Source organism: Diuraphis noxia, unplaced genomic scaffold, assembly GCF_037042655.1.
Source record: "Diuraphis noxia isolate RWA-SAM2 unplaced genomic scaffold, SU_Dnox_SAM2 contig0004, whole genome shotgun sequence".
In the NCBI taxonomy this organism is placed as follows: domain Eukaryota; kingdom Metazoa; phylum Arthropoda; class Insecta; order Hemiptera; family Aphididae; genus Diuraphis; species Diuraphis noxia.
In genome coordinates, this window is record NW_028301714.1 from 29,170,446 (window position 1) to 29,192,847 (window position 22,402).

At 28.7% G+C, this 22,402-nt stretch overlaps 2 protein-coding genes across 6 annotated transcripts; one reads left to right on the forward strand and one right to left on the reverse strand.

The window, feature by feature from the left end:
• The first annotated feature begins 1,763 nt into the window (after positions 1-1,763).
• Positions 1,764-7,455, forward strand: LOC149055930 (uncharacterized). The gene is made up of 4 exons (XM_089227545.1): positions 1,764-2,122; positions 2,582-3,545; positions 3,622-4,265; positions 5,866-7,455. The coding sequence occupies exons 2-4, from the start codon at positions 2,597-2,599 to the stop codon at positions 6,778-6,780; spliced, it is 2,508 nt and encodes an 835-aa protein (XP_089083671.1). The 5' UTR covers positions 1,764-2,122; positions 2,582-2,596; the 3' UTR covers positions 6,781-7,455.
• Positions 7,456-8,296: 841 nt separating this feature from the next.
• Ask1 (apoptotic signal-regulating kinase 1) lies at positions 8,297-22,105 on the reverse strand. 5 transcript variants are annotated; one of them, XM_089227542.1, is made up of 24 exons: positions 21,972-21,990; positions 21,153-21,250; positions 20,669-20,841; positions 20,385-20,579; positions 20,155-20,324; positions 19,882-20,050; positions 19,701-19,810; positions 19,331-19,614; positions 18,782-18,941; positions 18,560-18,719; positions 18,320-18,489; positions 18,072-18,255; positions 17,860-17,993; positions 16,770-16,897; positions 16,398-16,702; positions 16,092-16,327; positions 15,762-15,914; positions 14,610-14,699; positions 14,007-14,403; positions 12,468-12,573; positions 10,345-10,540; positions 9,056-9,311; positions 8,803-8,879; positions 8,297-8,739 (listed from the first exon to the last, which is right to left on the reverse strand). In XM_089227542.1, exons 2-24 carry the CDS (start codon positions 21,223-21,225, stop codon positions 8,547-8,549), a joined length of 4,119 nt encoding a protein of 1,372 aa, XP_089083668.1. In that variant the 5' UTR covers positions 21,226-21,250; positions 21,972-21,990; the 3' UTR covers positions 8,297-8,546. The 5 variants fall into 5 exon arrangements, with proteins under 5 accessions (XP_089083668.1, XP_089083670.1, XP_089083669.1 ...); XM_089227544.1 differs by lacking the exon at positions 21,153-21,250 and having other exon boundaries at positions 21,972-22,105; XM_089227543.1 differs by lacking the exons at positions 21,153-21,250; positions 21,972-21,990 and adding an exon at positions 22,006-22,025.
• Positions 22,106-22,402: the final 297 nt, after the last annotated feature.

Sequence of the window (22,402 nt, forward strand, 5' to 3'; positions counted from 1 at the left end):
ATAATTTTATTTGGTTTTTACTAATAAAGCTTATTTACCTACCTACTCATTGGACCATGACATCCTTATGACCTTACTTATTCTTATACTATTTATAAGTTATGAATGCAGTAAAACCTCTTTTAACGGACTCCTCTCAACTTCCAAATAACAGACGGAATTTTGGGAACGGTGAAGTGTGAACTTACTGTATTTGCCTCTTAATAGCGGACGAAATTTAAGCGACCGAGAGTACTGTTCAGTATTTAGAGGTTTCACTGTATAAAATACTACACTGACTATTATAGTGAATACAAGAAAGTAATTGAATAAGTTGAAATAATTAAGAAAGTAATTAAGGGTACCTACTTAAATTTTATCGACATTTATAGTATACAAAACTAAAAAAATGGGGGTAAGTCGTGGATGTCGCTCTGCTGTACAGTAGGTTACAAGTGGGTAACTGTAATGGATGGAATTAAATTTGAATCCAATGATATTATATCATTGTATACGAAAAACGATTCTGAGCGAAAACGGTTTATCTGTCTAGGATATATTATAGATTTTTAAAAATTTTCAAATCTTAGAATTAAAAAGAAAAACTTTTATGAATTTCTATCTAAGATAATTTGAACATTGCCGTAATTTTTACGTATTTTGACAAAATTCAAACTTTGAATGCTTATAAAAAAAATTGTGACTATAAATTTCTTTTATTTTTCAACTACTATTGTAACAATATGTTAAGAGCCTTGTATTAAATTTTCAAGCTTTTCTGCCTAACAAATAAATTTTTATCTATATTAGTTTAAAAAAACTAATAATGTTCGAAAATTTCAAATGCCTATGAATAATTCAACTTAAGTCGAAAATTTTTGAAAATTGCATGGTGGATAGAATATACTTATATAAACATTCGGTGAAAATTTCATGTATCTATGGCCATTAGTTTTAAAGTTACATCAAAAACCAAAATCGATTTTGTCGAAAAATGAGCGTGCGTAAAAATTCCCTTTAAATTTTAGTTTGTTTTGCTCGATTATTCAGAAAAGTATTAAGAATTTTTCACTTTTGGACCCCCCAAACTACTAGTCACTTTCTGATCGAACGAGGTACTGAAGTCAAAAATCGAAGCACTTTTACTGCGCCAAAACGTGATGACAGACAAAAAAAAACACACACACATCATGGTAAAATCAAAAATCAATACATTCATCGCTCCGCTCAGAATCTAAAATTGAAAATTGAAAATGTCTCTAAAAAACTTCAAAATAATTGAAATATTTTGAAAATGCTATCAAGTATAGGAAATGCCAGTATAAACATTCAGCGCGGTAGTATGTGTTAGACTCGGTCGTGATAATGTTTGATTGAGATTTTGAGAAATGAATTGATAATTGATTGTTATATTGAATATTGATTATTAATGAATTATTGTGATCGCACCATAGAATAAAATAATAAATATGGCGAATTCGGGTTAGGTTTGATGAAATCCAAGAAATCCGTAGATAATATACCTACTGTTCAATTATAGCGTTGACCGAAGTGGAAAATCCTCTGACCATAATATATGTCTGCGTTTAATGTAAAAATAGGTACTACGCAGAAATATTATGCATTGTTATCTATGGTTAAATTACTTTTCAAACGGTAACGTATTTAAACGGTATCACCGCAACGACATCCAAAACACTGCCGGCCGGTTGGTCGCACTGCGCTTACGCTGCGTGTTGCCATATATTGGTTCGGCTCTTTCCTACATTGTTTTCGCCCCATTTTGTAACGACTGATTAGTGAATGTTATGTTTTGCAGGTAATTTGAATTTTTGAAATTTCATCACATATTTATATTTCATATTTTTTTTTTTTTTTATTATCCAGTTATCCACTTATTCAACTTACACCAAATACCAATATCGGTTCATTGTTCGGTATCCCGCGTTTTTAGTTTTTACGTTTAACTTTTTTGCAGTCGTCCGTCGCTGAAACTTGTTTTGTGTTTCTGTTTTCTTCTTTGTAAACTGCTGTATAGGATATTTTTCCTTAACCTAGTGATTAAGTAGGTTTATAAAGAAATTGAATAACAATTTCTTTAACATTTGAAGATAAATCTATAAAAAAAATTGTGATTATATAGGTAAGTGCTTATTTTTGATATTTTTCAATTACTGTAAGAATAACCCCAGAATAACTTATATATAAAGAAATTTATCATAGCCATTATAGATTCTAAATGGAGTGATGAATGTAATAATTTTATAGTGATATATTTTTTTTTTTTTTTTTGTTAGTATAAAAACACTGATTTTCAACTTTAATATCTTTTCTGGTAGGAAAGTAAATCTTATTAGTACTTTTAAGAAGTCAACATTCAAATCTACAGTAGTTTTCTAAATAATTTAGAAAAATAACACTATTTAGGAAAACAGTAAATTTTAAACAAAACCGATTTTTGACTAAATTTATTTTCTTAAATTAATCGAATTAAAAATTAACAGATAATCCCCAAATGTCTATACATATAGTTTATACAGTATATATATTTTATTTTTGATTAATTTAACTTGTTTAACCGTTTTTAATTTTAATTTTTTAGTTATACCAATTCAAGATGAACAACCAAACAAGTTCAACTGATTCAACATTTAAAATGCCTATGGCACCTCCAATTTATCCCTCTCAATCAGAAGCATTGCTTTTTCAAGACATTATAGAGGAGAAAACTATTGCACTTCACAGTATATTGAATGATTTTTTGAAGGTGCATCCTTATCGTAAATTTGATATTGAATTTAATATGTTTTTAAAACGTGTAAAACGTATTATAATTGATGGGCATCGTACTGGTTCTAATGTCTCTCGGATTGCCAATTCATCACATATTGCTCCACTTTACTCTAGGCCATCAGCAAGTTTCAATTACAGGCCATCTACAAGTTTTAATTATAGACCACCAACAACTATGTCTATGGTTAGCTCTAACGACCATAGTGCATTGAGGTTACCAGAAAACAATTTTCATTCCATTGAACCTATCGAACATTCAAATCCATTTAAACCACCAGATTGTATTCAACCTAGAGTGGTATTATCTCGTATTGAACAGTCAAATTGTATATCTCATGAGTCACCTTCTACAAGTTCCACAGTTATTAAAGTAAGCCAAAATAATAATGTAACTGTTGAAAAAGATGATACTCATAAAATTCCTCAACAATCTACATCTTTATCAATAAATCAACCAACTGCACGTAATACATATTCTGATGTAACATTTGAAGAGAATAATTCAATATCTGAATCGCATAAAAATGAAAACATAAATGATGATAATAATTCAATAGAATCACTTCTTGAAGGTGTTGGATTCAAAATTATTGTTGGATTAACAGAAAATAAAAATGAAACCGCACAAAAGAGTAATGCAAGTCAACATCATAATAATCAATTAAGTGTATTAGAAAATGTTGAAAAATTCTTATCCATGTGGTCTTTAAATATGAAACTAATCAAATCATCTGAACAATCAAATATTTCAAAATATGTTTTAATTCTAACTGGTAATTTAATATATTATTTTATTTGATGTATTTATAATTTCTTAATATAATTTAACCAAAATTATTTGTATTTTAGGAAATTTGTTGGGTGAAGATAAGCAGACAGTTGTAGAAAAGCGTCATGATGCTGGCATTTTAGAAGGCAGAAAAGAAAATAGCTTAGTCAAAACCAAAAATGGACTATATCGTTTGGTTGGCAATATCATTGGTGGATCACCTAACGAACTATATCAAACATGCTTATCTAACAATGGCATTCCACGGACATGGAGAAAAATTGTGAAACAACTAACTGGGGTTGAAAATAAAACAAAACAAATGTTTGATTTTTCAATAAGTTCCCCCGCAGGTCCAATTGGTAGATCAATAAAACCTGCTGTGAATCTTGATGCAAGTATGACCAGAAAAGGAACAACTTATAGTAAAAATATTACTCTTGCAAATCACAATACAAATATAAAAAGAAAATTGTCAGAATATGGAGAAACTGAACATAAAAAAATTAAACATCGTAAATTCTGTGAACATACACCATTGTTACTAGCATCCACACCAAAAAAACCCAAAAAACAACCCACTATGTTTGAAACTCCAAGTCAAATTTTGAGAAAGAAGATAAGTCAGAATCTAAGCAATAATCCAAACAAACGGCCAAAGCTGAATAATATTAACGATTCTATCCAAATAAACAAAAAAAGACAATCTCAGTCAAAAGAACAGGTATAATTATACAAATACATTTATATAACATACATCAATTAAGTGTCTGTAATATCAACAGCATAACAACATAAATGGTTACTGCAGTGTTAATCTTTTTACATTTTTGCTGAATTAATCATGAGTCCCCGCCACATTTAACTAGTTTTTATAACTAAATAAAATGTATAATAATGCTTTAATAATGTATGGTTCCACTAGTTATATGTGTACTGCTTATGTATTCCTCTAATGCTACTTGCAGGATATCTTGTTGTCATTAACTCAAAATCTTATTCCTGTCAATTATTGGCAAAATCAAATATATTATGTAACAGATTGAACAAACAAACATTGATGTTAAAAAAAATATATTTTAATGTACAACAACATTTTTTTAATTTTTAATTTGCATCTATCATCTTGAATTTCAAAAACATTGTGTGAGTATCTTTTTAAAATGCAATTTTGAAAATCCATTTCTTAGTGCATCTTTACGTTGTGATATAAAGGTACCTTATCAATTTTAAGTTAAGCTTAAGGTTTAAGAAACAACAATTAATATTACATTATGTTAATCAAAAGCATGCACATAATTATTTTACATTTTCTAAAAACAAAATTTTTAAAGATTATAAATATCACCCCAATTGAAAATAATAGTTCAATAGTGTATAAAAAATGTAAGGCACAAAACTGATGGTTGTAACCTGTTGAATATGTAAGAATGAATATAATTGTATGGGCGAGAACCATTTTGACAAAAGCCATTTCAGTCGTTTTAAAATTAGGTTTGGGTATGGTTTAAACAATATACCATTTTTTAATAGACTGTAAAGTCAGACAAAGTTTTTAAAAATTCATATTAAATACAGTTATAATATAATATTTAAAATTATTGGTGCTGATTCGGTATGCGCTCTACCAACAAGTTTCTGTTTTGGTGTGCGCTCTACTGAAAAGTGTCTTAGTTGTTATATTTATATTTTTTTATATTACTTTATTGATAACTGCTTACAGACAAGTGACAGAGTCGGTTATTTTATATTTTATTAATGATTCTTTATAGACTAGTGTCTGAGTCTGTATGATCTACAGTCGTTATACGTCGTTTTGACTGAGATTTATTTTATATTCATTCAAATTTAAGGTACCAAAAGATCATTAGAATTTAGAGATAATCGTTATTATTAACAGTTGAAATACCCAACATATTATATAAAACCGAGGCAGATAACGCACATTATACAGTAATTGCAGTCCAATATCCGCATACCGAAGGTAGAGCGAGTGTAGAACACAAAAACCGGTAGAGTGCATACCGAATTAGCACCAAATTATCATTATATGTCATTAATTTTTATTTTACTTGACAAAAAATATGAAACCTCTTAGACAAGGGTTATTATAGACATTAGTACTTGAGTACTAAGATTTGAGCTATGTATTCTTCTGTGGCCATCTCTCAACTGAGTGTTTCAAATATATTATTGATATTTGGGTAAATAAATCTTATCTTATAAATCCCTATTTAATTATTTCTAGTCAAAACAACTACTATTTGTCTAACACATTTTTAATAGTTTTATTCACTAATCATTCCATTATTTTAAAATTACAGACAAACCTATTTTTGAAGCCAAAAATACCTGAAAAAACATTGATAAGTAATAACAGTACAAAACATACCAACCAAACCTCAATAAATAACACAAAAAATAGTAATGAAAACAGTTATAGTAGCAGTGGTAAAAAATCAAAAAATAATACACTAGAAAACTTATCTGTGACAAAAAACGATACCAAGCAACAATCTAAAATAAAAACTACCATAAACTCTACCAATAATAGTGCAGACAAATCTAAACTTAAAACAAGTTTACTTTCCAAATCTAAAGAAAATGTTAAAGCCATAAAACAAACAACACCACAAGTACCTAAAAATAAAACTGCTACAAAACATGTAAGCATCGTTAAAGAAATTAAAAAAAAAAAAATATCAGCTTCAGAAATTTCACTCAATAAAAGCAAAAACAAAAGCATAAGTACAATCAGATCCAAGACGAAAAAATGTGATAAAGGTTTGAATAGTGTTGTACATAAAAAGTTGGAAGAAGATAAATCTAAAACAAAACAAGTGCATTGCCCAAACAGCTCATCGACAGAAGTGGACCTTTTTGGTTGTGTAGACCATGCTGATTATGGTAATGTAAGTGATTATAATGTTATGGCATCTCCGGGCAAATTAAGTGTAGTGTCAGGTAATGATCAATCCAGGAGTGTGACGCCTCCATTGTTCAGTTATCAATGGAATTCAACAGCTAAATCTCTAGCCATTAGTGAACCACCAACTCCACTGAGTAAATCAATTGAGGCCAAAGCTTTAAAAAGAGTCAAAGCTCCCAAAATTACACTTGAAGATGAAATTAAATTCAACAAAAAACAAAATAAAAAACAATCAATTGATTTCAAAACAGCTTCAAATAAAATAAACAAAATGTTAGAATTTGGAAATGATGAAGATGAAGAAGATTAACCACTGTTTTTTGTATTTTTTTAAACATTTCTTTTTATTTACTAATTTTCATAATCATTTAGCATGATTTATCATTTATTCAACTTATTATTAATTACATTCATTGTCTTTATTAAGAATAGCTAATTTATACATTTTTTAGAGATTTTATACCTTGTTATTTAAATACATTTGTATTATTCCCTTTCATTATTTTTTTATAAAAAATATTTTTAGAATAATTTTGTTCCTAAGTGGTGTGGTAGGAATATCAAGTTGTGATGTGTTTTCTTATAATATAAGGGATCTAAACAAACATCTATGTACAATTTTTGGGATTTGATCGTTAATTTACTTAGGGTTTAGTCTTTAGTATAATACTTAAATTGGTAAACATATCTAATATTTTTTGCATTTAGTTTATTACTTATTACCTTCCAATGTTTTAAATGTTCATAATTGAAATTGTTTTGTTTACTTGGACATTTTTAATTCATGTCTTTTAATGCATAAATTCATAGCCCTCTTAAGAGGTGAAATAGCTGGTTTGGACATAGTTGTTAAGATTAATTTAATGTTATGATAGTATGTATGGTCAAGTGGCCTATTTATTTATATATATTTTTTTTTCAATAATTTTTTAGAATATTAGAAAGAAGATAACAATCGTGAAAATAAATTAACTTATATACAATAGTATGTAGTTTAGTAGTTATTATCTATGTTCTCATTATATAAATGTATTGATAATATGTTTTATAACTCAAATATTTTATAAAGGTATATACCAATAACAAAATATGTTAGTAAAATCAAATTATCTAAATATTATTTTCTATTCAGTGTTCTAAGTTATGGAGTTATATGCAATATGGAAACAGTTAAATTATATCAATACCAAAGTTAATAATAAGTAACCCCATTTATAGATCAAAATTTTCTTTGTGTTAGTAATACAAAATATCCTTATAAATAAGTCTATTTTTCTTAAAAATATTTTATAAGTTCTATGGTTAAATTTTAGTCATTCTATAATCACGTACAGTGTTCTAGATTTGTACAAAAAACATTGAATTTCAATGTTTGTATATTTTTCATATATTGGACAATAGTTCAAACAAATATTTATATATTATATAATCATGAATAAAAAAAAACTTTTCAATTTAAGGTTATCAATTGCTTAGAGAATAAACACAATGTAAAATCATCTGAATGACAAATACATAATAAATATACTTTTTTTTACTTTTGTCATACTTATAATTATACATTTTTAAAACACCCTTGAACAAAATCATAATTACATCACTGAACTACAGTCAAGTCTCAGTAATTCAAATCTCAAGGGGAACAAACATAAAATTGACTTTTTAATTTTTATTATTTGAGTTATCCCAAACACACTTCAAGAGACGAAGAAAATTTAGTTTTTATACAGTCATTTAAAATAAATTACCTGTGTCACTGAAGTTGATGATTGAAGTATTTTATTTTTGTCTGATATTCTAATTAAAGATGTAAAATTTAACACACATTTAAATAACAAAAAATACTATATTGTTTATATTAATATAATAATAATAAGGACATTGCACATAGTGGTTATAATAATATTATGTATATAATTAGAATAAATTATTCCATTAACAATTTTCAATTTGTTATTATGTAAACTCTGTAATAAATATACAAAAAAAAAACATTACCTATTTATTCATATTTTTATTTGAATAAATGGTGATGGGTAACTTATAAGTGTAACATATGGAGCATTATTATTACTGCTATACATAGTTATTGTTAATGTGATTGTTCATATGGCGACTTGAGTGCAGTGCATCAAAGGTATAATTATTGTTGTTAGTAGATGACTGTGAAAGAGACTGCGGTGAGACAGACATTGTCCCACCAGATGACAGCAAGTTATTTTCTCTGTGCCGCACAATTTCTTTCCACAGTCTCAACTCAATACCACGTCTAAACGATACAAATGTAACAGTGTTAGAACAATTAATTACAATCAGTCGCAGTATTACTCACTTCAATCCAAGATCTCTTAAATCTTCTCTTGTGACGTCAAGTTGTATTTGGTTTAACAGAAATTGTTCGTTGACTAACTAAAAAAGAAAAACGATTGGAGACAAAATTCACTAATGGTTCAGGATAATAATTTATTAACTGTATTATACAGACAAATGCAAAATTCTAAATTTCAACATTGCTTTACTTTTGGCATACAAATGATGTCAGTACTTTATGTGATCCTAAAAATTCTAATTATTTGTAAACTTACTATTTTTATTGAATGTTCGTCGATACCAATGTCGCGAAGCCATTTGATTAGATCTTTGGAACAGCCGTCCGCACTATTTTCATAGTCAAAATCTCTGAACTCTCGAGAACAATTCCGACAGGAGCTGCAACAGTAATCGTCGCGAATGGCAGCGTTCTGTTCAGCAGTCCATTTCAACATGGACATCAGGTCTTTTTGATCTTCCACAATTTTTTTCAGTAAACCGTTTTGACAATCCAACACTTCTTCCAGAAATCTATTAAAATCGAAATTTTCATATACAGTAAAATATATTAAAATAATATCAAGAGGACGCCGCATTTACAGGAATTGAACGGGTTTTGAGATTTGCGTCACCCTTTATGAGCAGTTTCACTTTTGTCGGGAATTCGAGAAACTTTTAAATACTAAGTTTATTAAGTAACTCGTGTAATAAAAAATAAAAGTTATGGTTTTGAACGACAATAACAAAGAACTAACCATTACATTATTCAATCATCAATAATAACTATACAATATGTGCATAATATATTTTATGAAAAGATGTATTCAAATGCTATTTTACTATTAAATAGGTACTAATATCACATAAAAATAAATTGAATTAGCATAATAATTAATAATTATTATGCGTTTAATAGCTGCATCAGCTGCATACAATAGGTATCACTAATTATATGTATATATATAAAATATATATAGAAAGGCAAAATGTGTCACTCTTTTGAACGGGAAAATTGTGGTCAAACTCACACACACAAAATGTACATAACATGTAAATAACATACAAACCTCAGATAACCCATGTTAGCTATACGTGCAAAAAAAAAAAAAAACAATCGTTATTTTAAAATTATTTTCATATGTTTCGTAATTACTAGTATAATATTATGATATTGATAACGTCACTTTAGACGTAATTTCACAAAATACACCATTATTATAGCATACCCAGTGGTGACGTGTATAGCTACTTTATGAAGCAACCAAGCACGGATTACGGGGTGTTCAGGGGGCACGGCCTCGAGCATATTAATTTCGGGGGCCTTTTATCCCGAAATATTTTTTTTATGCGTTTAAAATAATTTTCAATCTGCTAAATGACCACATTACAGAGAGGAACAACTACTGGTAAGTGGCTACTAATTTTAAATAGTCACTTCACTGAAAAAAGTTTACACTGCTACTACCACAAATTGCGCCTTGCGCACAAGGCACTTAATAAGGAATAGCTTATATAAGTAGGTATTTAATTACATTTGAATAATTAGACGAGGAAGACGAATTACCTGTGGTTTTCAGACTGAAACATAATCGCACGTCTACTCTTCGTTGACGGCCCGTCTAGGTAACAGCTGTCGTCGGTCTTGTGAGATTTTATAGACGAACCGAACGACGGTGAGCTGTTCTTCGTATCGTCCGTGATGGCGGACAAGACGCTACCATCTAGCTTGGTATCTTTTGCCGCCAGGTTGTCTTCGAACTCTACAAAAAAAGAACCTAATATAAAACTTCGACGAAGGGACCAAAGAGGCCATAGTTAGGTCCAGTGTTGGTGAGTTGCGGCCCAATCCCTAAATAAAATACGAGTTACGGTCAGGTCGTCAGGGTTTATGAGAGGTACGTACGAATTGCGGTCATACAATAATGTATATATTAAATACTATATGTCTATATATAGTATATAAACATTACAATATTACCTTTTTTCTAACATTAATTGTCGTAAAAAAATAAAAGTATTCGTAAATTTTTTTGTATTATAAGCATAGGCGCAAATAGAAGGGAGCTTAGGGGATATTAGCACCCCCAATTTTAAAATTAGCACCCTCAAATAATGATCGTGCTTATGTATCAAAAACTTCTTTCAAAAAAAAACTAAAATGACAAAATGTATAGCATAAGCACCCGTAGTTTTTTTTTATTGAAATTGCTCCTATGATGGTTATAACGTTATAAGAATACCATAGTGTATAATATAACACTATTATACTAAAAATTACTATATAAACAAAACAAACTTATACGAACAATGATTTCGGACTGAATACGCATTGATAATTTTCATTTTGCCATTTTAAATTATCCGATTATCCAAGTCAATGCAAGTCATACGATAAAACGATCTATATTATCTTTATCATATTATACAAAAATACCTATAACTTCCCATACGTATTGAACATTTCGTTTATCGCTATATATATCCAACACCGCATTGGCCAGGGACATGGGTAATAGGTATATATAATATATAGGTAATTATAATTACTCGGCCGTAACTAACCTATATCTAAAATATTATTAGGCCGGAATTCAGCGGTTTCCAACACAGGGAACGACAAGTCGGGTCGCAACTCACACGCAGCCGTTAGGTCGAAACACGGAAATAATTAAGTACACAAAAAAATGTAATATTTCAATAAGCTATTTTTTCTTTAAAGTTAACCGTCGGTCAAAGTTCATACAGACTAGAGGATATTAGCTAGCACCCCGAATCCCGTGATTATAACTTATAGTACTATTACCATCACATTTTCAAAATAATTACATTTATTAAAAATTCAAAAACAGTTTTATATTTATTTAATTATTTATAATATAATATCATAATAATTGTGAAATTATGATATTAACGGGAAATAATAAATTGTTAAACATATAGGTATGTAAATATTAAAATTCGGAGTATCTATAATCTACGCAGACCGACCGCAACACGACACTACAGGTATATAGTTTTATTTAATTAGACCCGCAGTGAGTAATATATAGTAATAAATGGGATTAAAATAATTTTTAGAGAGCGATCTAGTCATTGATAAAGACATAATTTTAAATAAGTTTGCTGAAAATAAGCGCACATTGCCTTTACATTTTTAATAAATAAATAATAATAATAAAATGTTTAATTGTGTTTGTTTAATTTTAATTTTATATTTTTATTTATATAATGTATAGCATAGTACTATTGGGGTGTGTGAGGGGCGAAGCCCCTCACGAGTTAGGTCTGTTTCCTCAAAAATTTTTAGTGCTTAAGCCCCCCTAATGTTTTTTGGTGATTTGCGCCTATGGGTATAACAAGTCTGGACCAAGTGAAAAGAGTAATAGTGTAACAGAGAAAAGTATTGTTAATTGTTATCATATAAAAATTATAATTTTCGTATTTGACCACCATGATAATAGTTGAAAGAGGCCTAGAATTCTGAATACAAGTAACACATTAAAAAAATACAACTATTCAGTGACATTTTTTAACGCTCTAGTATTATAAATATTAAATAGTATGGTGTTTAATATTTAAAGATGGAACATAAATATGTTTTTGACATTTTCAACATCCAAGTTTCAAGTTTCGTAGTTTTCCCCCTAGGCGGAAGGTAGGTTAAGTGCGTCAAAGCATAATAAATACCAGGCTTAAGGACGGAAATGACGGCATCCACGGCACTGCTCACCAACGTGTCGAGTGTAAACATCCAATGGGGCTTAATATTGTGTAGCCGCAATACAGACTTGGCCTGAAACAAAGACATAGGTATAGAATAATCTCCATTATTTGTGGTTTGTACTAATGTTACCAGTACATAATATTAATAATAATTAATAACGTAAACAATTATAGGAACATAATATATAGACGCATAACATCCTTAATTGTATTACGTCATTGAGACAACTGTGTAAGTTAGTGAAGTTTGGCTATCTTGTCGCATGTGTCTATATGGGCTGAAACATTACGACTGCAGTATGCGCTGTACTGTTTTTACCTCTCAACAACTATATTTTCCGATTTTCGACAATATCATATTCTCGTAATAAGTGGATGATGTAAAAATTGTAAAAGTGATTTATTGACCAAAAATAATCCTCATAAAGTAATATATTATTAAAAATAATGTTATTTAATATAAATAATAATTATATAACTATATAAATATAATATTATCGACGCGTCACTTTTTATTCAAACCTATCCACTACATTTCAATGAGATACCTGTAATAGTTACTATATTATTATATTATACCTTGTAAGTAAGTCTGGAGTTGTACCCCACATATTTTCCACAATTTTTAGCCTCAAAGGGCGCCACAATCTTTCAATCCTTTGGGCAAACATTTAAAAACGTGACGTGAAAATATAAAACCATGTGTGAACCCATGAATTATAGACCAATGATTGAATACACGACCAAAAATTATATCATGCAGTAAAAGAGTGTTAATCTTCATTACCATTAAATCGCAATAATAAAGATATAAATTGGGTAGAGAATATACGACAAGCATTGAACCTACATGGCTGTATCAGTGAATATGTTGCCATATAGATTATAGGTACAGTAGGGACCAAACTGAAAGTTATTGTGGGCTGTGGAAGCTTTTAATGAAACACTTATAGAATACCGACTATATATAATAGCCGTGCAGAAACACAGAGAATGACACTTTATATAATTTTTATAAATATTATAAAATAACTTTCTTTGAATTTCATTTTCATATCCTACAGGACTACAACAATCAGGGTCCCTACAAGAGAGGATTGTTGGACCTAGAATACAGAGCTCGGCTATTTTAAGGACCCGTGGAACCAATGAAATGAAATTTTGAAATTTTAATAGGAATACTTATTTTTATATTAAATAATACTAAAGAATAATATTTTATGATAAATTTGTTTAGCCATTTTGATATTATAAGACACTAGATATTTTTTCTATGGATAAAGTATGGATAGTTTGATATGAAAGCCATATCTACGGCCACTATATAGTTCTAGGTTATAACATCCGGTCCTGCACCATAGCGCTCATATACATATAATATATGTACATAAAATTGTAAGACAGTCTATATCCTCGCGGGAACTTCTCTAGTCACTGAATGATGATCCTTCGCAATAGTAGTAATGATTATATAGATATATACATGTAAAATATTATAGTTACCGCGTCCTTAAACAAGCACAATGATATGTGCAACTGGTGCACGGCGACCGCGTCAAAGTTCAGTTGCTCCTTGAGGCTGTATATGGTCTGCTCAACGACGTCTCTATTTTGGTCTGTGATGTAATCTCGAAGACCTTTCATTAACACCTCCAGGTGCTCACCGGTCAACTTGGGCTGCCCAAATTCCCGGCGAATAAACTGAAGCCATACCTTGCCCAACGTGGCCTGATCTTGGGCCAACACTCGGGCCAGCGTTGTCCTCCGCTGCGAGTCTTTTTTCAGCCTGTAGAACCCATCGTGTTCCGCCTCTGCTGTGCTACCCGCCGTGCCCATGTCAATTTCAGGCGACGCCAACGCACCCGAAGACTGTCGCCTGTTATATTGTTGACCATCGAGACTATATATGGATTTGACCAGGAAAAAAAACGCAATCGCACGGGGTGTTATTAATCGATATAAGTTGATTGTCAAATATATTATACATACACCGCGGTTTGCAGGTGCTGTATAGATTATTAATATTAAATAGTTAAATGCTCTGATGTGTAAATTATATTATTAAAGTATTATATTTGTTTATTGTAACTATTTAGTAAAATATACCTGTTGTAAGAGTACTGCATGTTTGGTAAGCTGATGGAAGAAAGGAACTGGTCTTGTTTGATCTTTTCGGGTTGGGATATTGTTAACCAGCTGTATACAAACACACTCCAATGTAAGCGCCCTCACTAAGTAACACATTAGTAGCATAAATCTGAAGCATTTTTTTTTTTGCATTTGTCATTAGCAACGTTATATAATGCAAATTTTAATTAACATATTATTTGCTAATGCTAGTCAATAAGGATTTAACTGTTTAAAGAATTGATATTTGCTTAAAAAACAGTGCAAAGGCCAGATAATAAATGTGAGGTTTTAATACATTTATAATAATATGCTTTAAAATTACAAACATAAACTAGTTTAAAATAGAAAATATATTCACAATTAGTTGTATTGAATGTACCTGTAAATTTGTATTAGAGATTATTTCTCAAAAACAAATTTTCGTGTACTTTAAAAACTGTCATTTATCACATTTATCGATTGTTCAATCAACTAACAAATAAACATAATACCTAAAACCACAAATATACATTTAAATCACAAAACATTTAATTTGTAATAAATAAATATAATTCCTGTAATTAATATTTGACACATGTATAACGCACAGTATACATGTTTATGGGAAAATTCTAAAAAAATAGTTAACAACATCAAAATTGTTTTTAAACAAAAGTATAAATATTAAATAATTGCCTTTGTATAATAATAAACAGATCAGAGCCGCGTTTAAGGAGGGCAATTGCCCCGGGGCAGCAAATTTTGGAGGATCAACATAAAATACAAAATTAAGAATGACATATTTTAATTTGTCCTGGGGCGGCAACATAGCGTAACAAAGCACAGATACAGATAATCCATTATAAAATAATTTACGATATTAATATTGAATTGAATTGAAATAAATGCATAAGTATTTAATTTGTTCATAATTATATTTTCTATAGTTAATCAAGTTTTAGGTAAACACTAAATATTAAAGGATTAATATAAACTATGGTATTAAAAACAATCATTAAATTATAAGAAAAACATGCTTAAAACCTCAACCTTTCAAATAATTTTAGAGTATTAATATTTAGTAATACAATTAAATAATATTGAAACTGGATTACAGAGCATTATATACAAATAACTTAATAGTATTACCTGTCTTCTTTTAATAAATGTTGTTTACTAGGATTTTTGTTGATATTTTCTTGATTACTTGAAACTGTAGTTTTTACGCCTTTTTCTACTGGTACAGATACACTGCGATTGAACTCAAGAGGCGCTATTAATGCTTTAGATGTTTTCTTTTTCCTTAAACCAACATTATCATTATGATAACAAACTAATATATTTAAATTTAATTGTAAAATTCATTAAATTCTACATTATAATTGATAAAATTAAGAATTGGCTATACCAGTATTGAAATTTAAAAGAAATTTATGAAATATAAAAAATCTATTTATAAATATAATTCATTTAGCATACTCGTTCATAAATACATCTTCTAATAAATCAGTAGCTGTAGCTCGTTTGTCAGGATCAACAGTAAAACATCTAAGTATAAAATTGCTAGCTCGGTCACTGAGTTCAACCGGTATTTCTGGATGTGTTTTATAAAAACCAACTTTAAATACAGCTGCTACTGCTGATCCGAGTTCTGTAAATGGTGGTTCACCAGTTGCCATTTCTACAACTGTACACCCTAATGACCATATGTCAGCCTACATAAATTCAAAATTATTAAGATTTTCAATTTGATTAATATAACTTTTAATAATAACTTTAACATACTGGAGCGCCATATTCTCTTTGTCCTTTGTCTATTACTTCAGGAGCCATATACTGCAATGTACCAGTGAATGTTCCAGTACTAGGACACAATCCAGCAAGGCGTTTAGAAGTTCCAAAATCAGATATTTTTACTACGCCACTATATGTATTAACCAAGACATTATCACCTTTAATATCACGGTGTACAATTTTTTGATCATGTAAATATTTCAATCCTTCAAGAATTTGTTTAGTATAAAATGCAATAGTAGGCTCGTTTCCTTTTAATGGTCCCCACTTTGAACGTAGCAAAGCAGAAAGACTTCCTAAAAACCAATGATTTTTCATTAAACATTTACCCGAATTATAAAAAAATTAAATATTGAAACTAACCTCCAGGTACTTGTTCCATAATTATCTTAAAAAAACCATCTTCAGATATTGATCCTAGATACCGAACAATATTTCGATGATAAAGTTGGGAATGAAGTTTTATTTCTTCATGTAGTGGCTGAACATAACTTGAAAAATAATTTACTGACATTAAAAAAATTTGAATATTCATTTAACAAAAATTTGAATTAAGAGGAAGCCACACCCGCATGTGTTGTCTCCGTCGTACAAGTGCGTAGCATAGTAAATTTTACGCTCAGCAGATCACGTTTATCTCCATTAATTTAAAATTTAGAGTGAATTGACCTATTATAAAAATTAAAGGCAAGATTTTTCGTTGACATCTCATGGGCTTTTTATTATATTTTAATTTTAAAGCAAGTTATGAGTATTTTTAGATATAAAAACAATTTACAATTTTAAAATACTCATAATTCGCTTTAAAATTAAAATATAATAAAAATCCCATAAGATGTCCACAGTAATAATCTTGCCTTTAATTTTTATAATAGGTCAATTCACTCTAAATTTTAAATTAACGGAGATAAACGTGATCTGCTGAGCGTAAAATTTACTATGCTACGCACTTGTACGACGGAGACAACACATGCGGGTATGGTGTCCTCTTAAGAGGATGTCAGCGCACTATTTGATTTCTCTGTCTGGCTCACTCGTAACATAAACAAAACGCATATACGCAGAATCATTTTTTCTATATCTTGAAGTAATTTTAGAGTAAAACCTCCCATTACAAAAAAGATAGAAAATAATACTTTTGAGGGAATGACATATCGATTTGTCTAAATATTGTCTCTAAATAATTTAAACATTATTTAAATGTACAGTATTTTTTTGTTTATTTTGAAAGTCGAATACAAAGTCAAATATCAATAAAATATAAAATCAATATGTCATTCCCTCAAAAATATTATTTTTTATCTTTTTTGTAATGGAAGGTTTTACTCTAAAATTACTTAAAGACATAGAAAAAATGATTCTTCGTAAATGCGTTTTGTCTATGTTACGTGTGGGTCAGAGAGAGAAAACAAATAATGCGCAGACATCCTCTTAATGTCAAGTAAATAAATACCCTATATTTCTCTCGGGTATTTCTTTAACTGCAATTCGCACTTGTGTGTTGAGATCAAGAGCTGCATAAACAATACCATAAGTTCCTTTACCAAGAATTTTTTTAGTCTGTGAATCATTCAGTTCATATTCAAACTAGAAAAACGACAAATTTAAGAATTAATGTTAATATAATGAGATATTTATCATTAACAATAGAAAACGAAAATCTACATTGATTTGTTCCTCAGCTGAATCTTCATCTAAGTTAGTCATCATCCCTTCTTCACCTTCTGTCATTTTTTTGACGAGATCATAAAACCTTTGACGATATTGAGAAGATGGAAAATACATTTGAAAATCATCAGAATTCGCATGAACATATAAAAATAGACACCTATCATCGATTTTGCATAAACTATAAGTAAATAAAAATATTATTAATATTATAAAGTAATTCATTAACAAATAAGTAAATATACCTAACACCCCTTATCATACTAGCAACAAACAACCACTTATGTACTTGTTTACAAGTATTTCTAGTACATTTTAAACACTGATTGCATAGGAAGATAGATTTTTCTTCAGCACCAAGGTTCACCACAACATAACTAGGCATATATACTTTTAATTGTTCTAAAACTAAAATCTGAAATTCAAAATTATTTGTATTTACAACTTATGGCAATATTAAAGATTTAATTTTTTTTTTAACTCACAGGAAAACGAATGCTATCGGCAATTTCTGTTTTTGTGGCCTCTACAAAATATTCCATCCAAAACTTAAAGATGTCTTTTTCGAGTGTGTATTCAATTTCTTCACTTTTTTTCCTGAACTTATCAATTAGTTCAATATTTCCTACTGTTGACTTTAAGTACCTAAAACATAGTGTACATTGAGACTTACATATTTGTATACAATCTAAATATAATAAACTTACCATATTGATGGTTTTAGTTTAAACATACATTCAGCTGCTTGAATTGCTTTACTATAGTCTTCTGCTAATACACTTATTTCAAAAAATGTTGCCACATCCCAGTACTCATTAATAGATGATAAACTTCCTTTTTTCCCAATCAAATTGTTTAAAACCATACCTATTAATACATTTATAAAAAAATTAATATTGTCTTATTATTATTATTATTATTATTATTGTTGTTACTAGATTAATTAAATATCATTAATGACAATATATAAATTTTATGGGTTGATAATTATTATTTTATAATAATTGAATTTAAATAAAATGTTGGGATTAGTTGATTTTGATTTTAAACGATAGAACATATTATATTGAATTATGCCATGTGTATTTGTAATTAAAAATATCAAATACTTATGTTATGTTCAACCTAAGTTTTAAAAATATATATTCAATCGCATTCTTAGAAAAACGCAGTATGGGAAAGTACATTCCAGGAATTTTTATACCGTGTTTTTCATCAGAGGATTTTTATTCCCCAATTTATTCATCTTAACATACCAATGTGTTGAAGTTCATCAGACTTGGAAAATTCATTTCCAGCAACAAGTAATAATGTGGCTAAATTAATTCCAGCATATTCATTTGGTTGTACTTCAAATCCCTTACGGTACCAATGTATAGCATGTTCAAGGGCAGCTTTGTCTTCAAATGATGATTCAACAAATTTATCTTTATAAATGCGACCGCAAAGACAAACCATATCAGGTATTTGATTTTCTTTCTTTTGCAATGCTAATTCAATAACTTGCAATGCTTTTTTTCGATCTCCAGGTTTGTTACGTCTAAACATATCATAATATTGTAAATACAAATAAACAAAATTAAATAAAGTCATTGTATAATAATGTTAAACATTTATTTTAGTTACCTATTTAAAGCAAAAGGATATAAATATCGCAATGCTGGTGTTTGTACATAATTTTTTTTGTTGGGAATAGTTTGTATATCTTCAACAAGTTGAACCATTGCATCATAGTCCTAATATAAAATTAAATTTTAAAATATTGGACAAGTTATTTATAATTGAATCTGCTAATTTATTTAACTACCTGTACATCTCTAAATGATATCAACATAGTATGAACTACATCACCAGAAAGAACATGTGGATCATCTAGTCGTTTTCTCATTATAAGCAATTTTTTACGTAATTCTTCACCAGAGTAATTATCCCTTGCTTTTCTTAAATCTGATAAAAATTTCTCTTTAATATGAACTCTATATCAAACCAAAATAACAACTTGTGGTTAATAACATATTATTATTGTAACAAGTAAAAAACAATTTTGTTTATAATAATGATTTTTATTAAATAATCATACTTGGTCTGAATTTCAACATCTTGTAACAACTTTTTTAATTTTACTGTAACTGGTACTCTAGGTTCAAAAGCAGATCCACCACTCTCGTCTTGAAATGAAGTATTGGTAGTGAGACAAGTTCCACAATCTGCTAATTTATATGAAAGAAATGTATATGAACCACATGACAACTAGAAAAAATGAAAAAATGTACAGAATTCATTAAAATATGTACAAAAAATATTACAAACCTTTACTCGTAATGTAACTTCAGTATCTAGATCATTAAATAACATAATGTTTTGTTTCATTCCAAAACTCTCACGTAAACCCAAATGATAAAACAATGAGCTTTGTTGATATTGTATTGACAAATCAACAATGGCTACATCTGCGTTATAAAAAGTATCCAACTCCGCAGTTTCTCCAAAATCTAATTTCTCAAACTACAATTATTAATAAAATAAAATGATGTTAAAATGATTCCATAAAAGGGAAGTAAGAGTAACAAATTATAAATAATAATAAGTATTACCGAAATAATAAATAAGTTAGCATTAACAATCATAGATGCTTGTTTCACTTCCTCCAAAGCTCTTTTACGATGTGCCAAATTACTAGACTGGACGACATCAATGATACATACTATATCCATTCTGGTACGATTTGAAATGTCACTAGAAACACTAGCACTATGCGCCAAATTTCCTATTATTCAAAAGTACGTAAGAAATTAATTTCTACATTCTTGACAGACATAAAAAAAAATTCTCATTTTAATGGTATAAATATATAATACCTATTTACTATTGTACCTGTATGTGGATGTTAATTGAACAAACAATTATTACACACACAAAGTCTATATTTGTTTATTAAATTAAGTAAATGCATATACTTAATAATAGGTTCATACCGTGATATTTTAAACTTCAGCGGTAAATATTTATTACTTCATAAGTAATTAATGGTGTATAATATAGGTAGGTATATACCTAGTAATAAAAAAAAAATCTTACCAGAAGAATCAACATCTAGCTTAGTACTAGAGCCAAACATGTTGTTCTTTCTTTCATGAATACATTCAATCATATTTTGATAATACTTAGCTTTAAAACTATAAAAAAGTTAATAACTGAAAACATAAGACTTTTAAATACATACATTTAAATGTATGAATACAAATAATAACAAAATTGTTCAAATATTAAATTATTTCTCAATAAGTTGAGCTTCAGTTGATTACAATTACAAAACACTAAAATACTAAATAGTAAATAGTAAATACAAATTTACAAACTTCTGAGATAATTATTGTTAAAACTTATAGACAAAACAGAATGAAAATTCAAGGTTTCCAATGTTGCCAAATGTGCATGTAAATAAAAATAATTATTTTAAAATTTTTGATAAATTTTTTATTTAATTCGTTAACGATATGGTTAACACCATGATCTAAGGCATTAAATTTTATATAGAATTGACGTATCTTATAATCAAGTTATAAAAATCGTGTTTTGATCATTATATGATTTATTATGAATTGTGGGCTGTAAAATATTCAAATATCTATATTGCATAATACGTCATTTCAAATTTTATAAAACCCGGCAATTTAATTTAAAATTAAGTCATATCCATGCAGAATATAATTATGTCATATTTTCTTGAATTTCAATCACGGACTGGATATAATCTGCGATTTCAATATTTATACACATTACACGTCTTTATGTATAAAAAATATGTTATATTTGATAACCAAGTACCAATAATGAACAAAATATTTTTTTTTTAAACATAATAATCGTATTAAAATATTAAATTTTAAAGCTTACCTATTATTAATTTAATTAAAACCAAAATACCTACATAGTTACTATACAGTTCGTACTTAAGAGGACGTTTCACACGTATGTGTTGTCTCCGTCTTACAAGTGCGTAACATTGCAAAAACGGTTTTGCGCGGGAAAGAACCGAGAAAGATACAGTTATAACTAAGAAACAAAATTTTCACCACATAAAAAAGAGAATTTTGTCTGTGCAATATCGTTTTTATTTTTTCGATATCAGAACTACAAAAAAAGTTATTCATGCTTAAAAAACGCAAAATTAATGTATTATAAAACAATAAGAATTTTTTTCGTATAAGTGATATCGAAAAAATAAAAACGACATTGCACAGACAAAATTCTCGTTTTTATGTGATGAAAATTTCGTTTCTTAGTTATAACTGTATCTTTCTCGGTTCTTTCCCGCGCGAAACAGT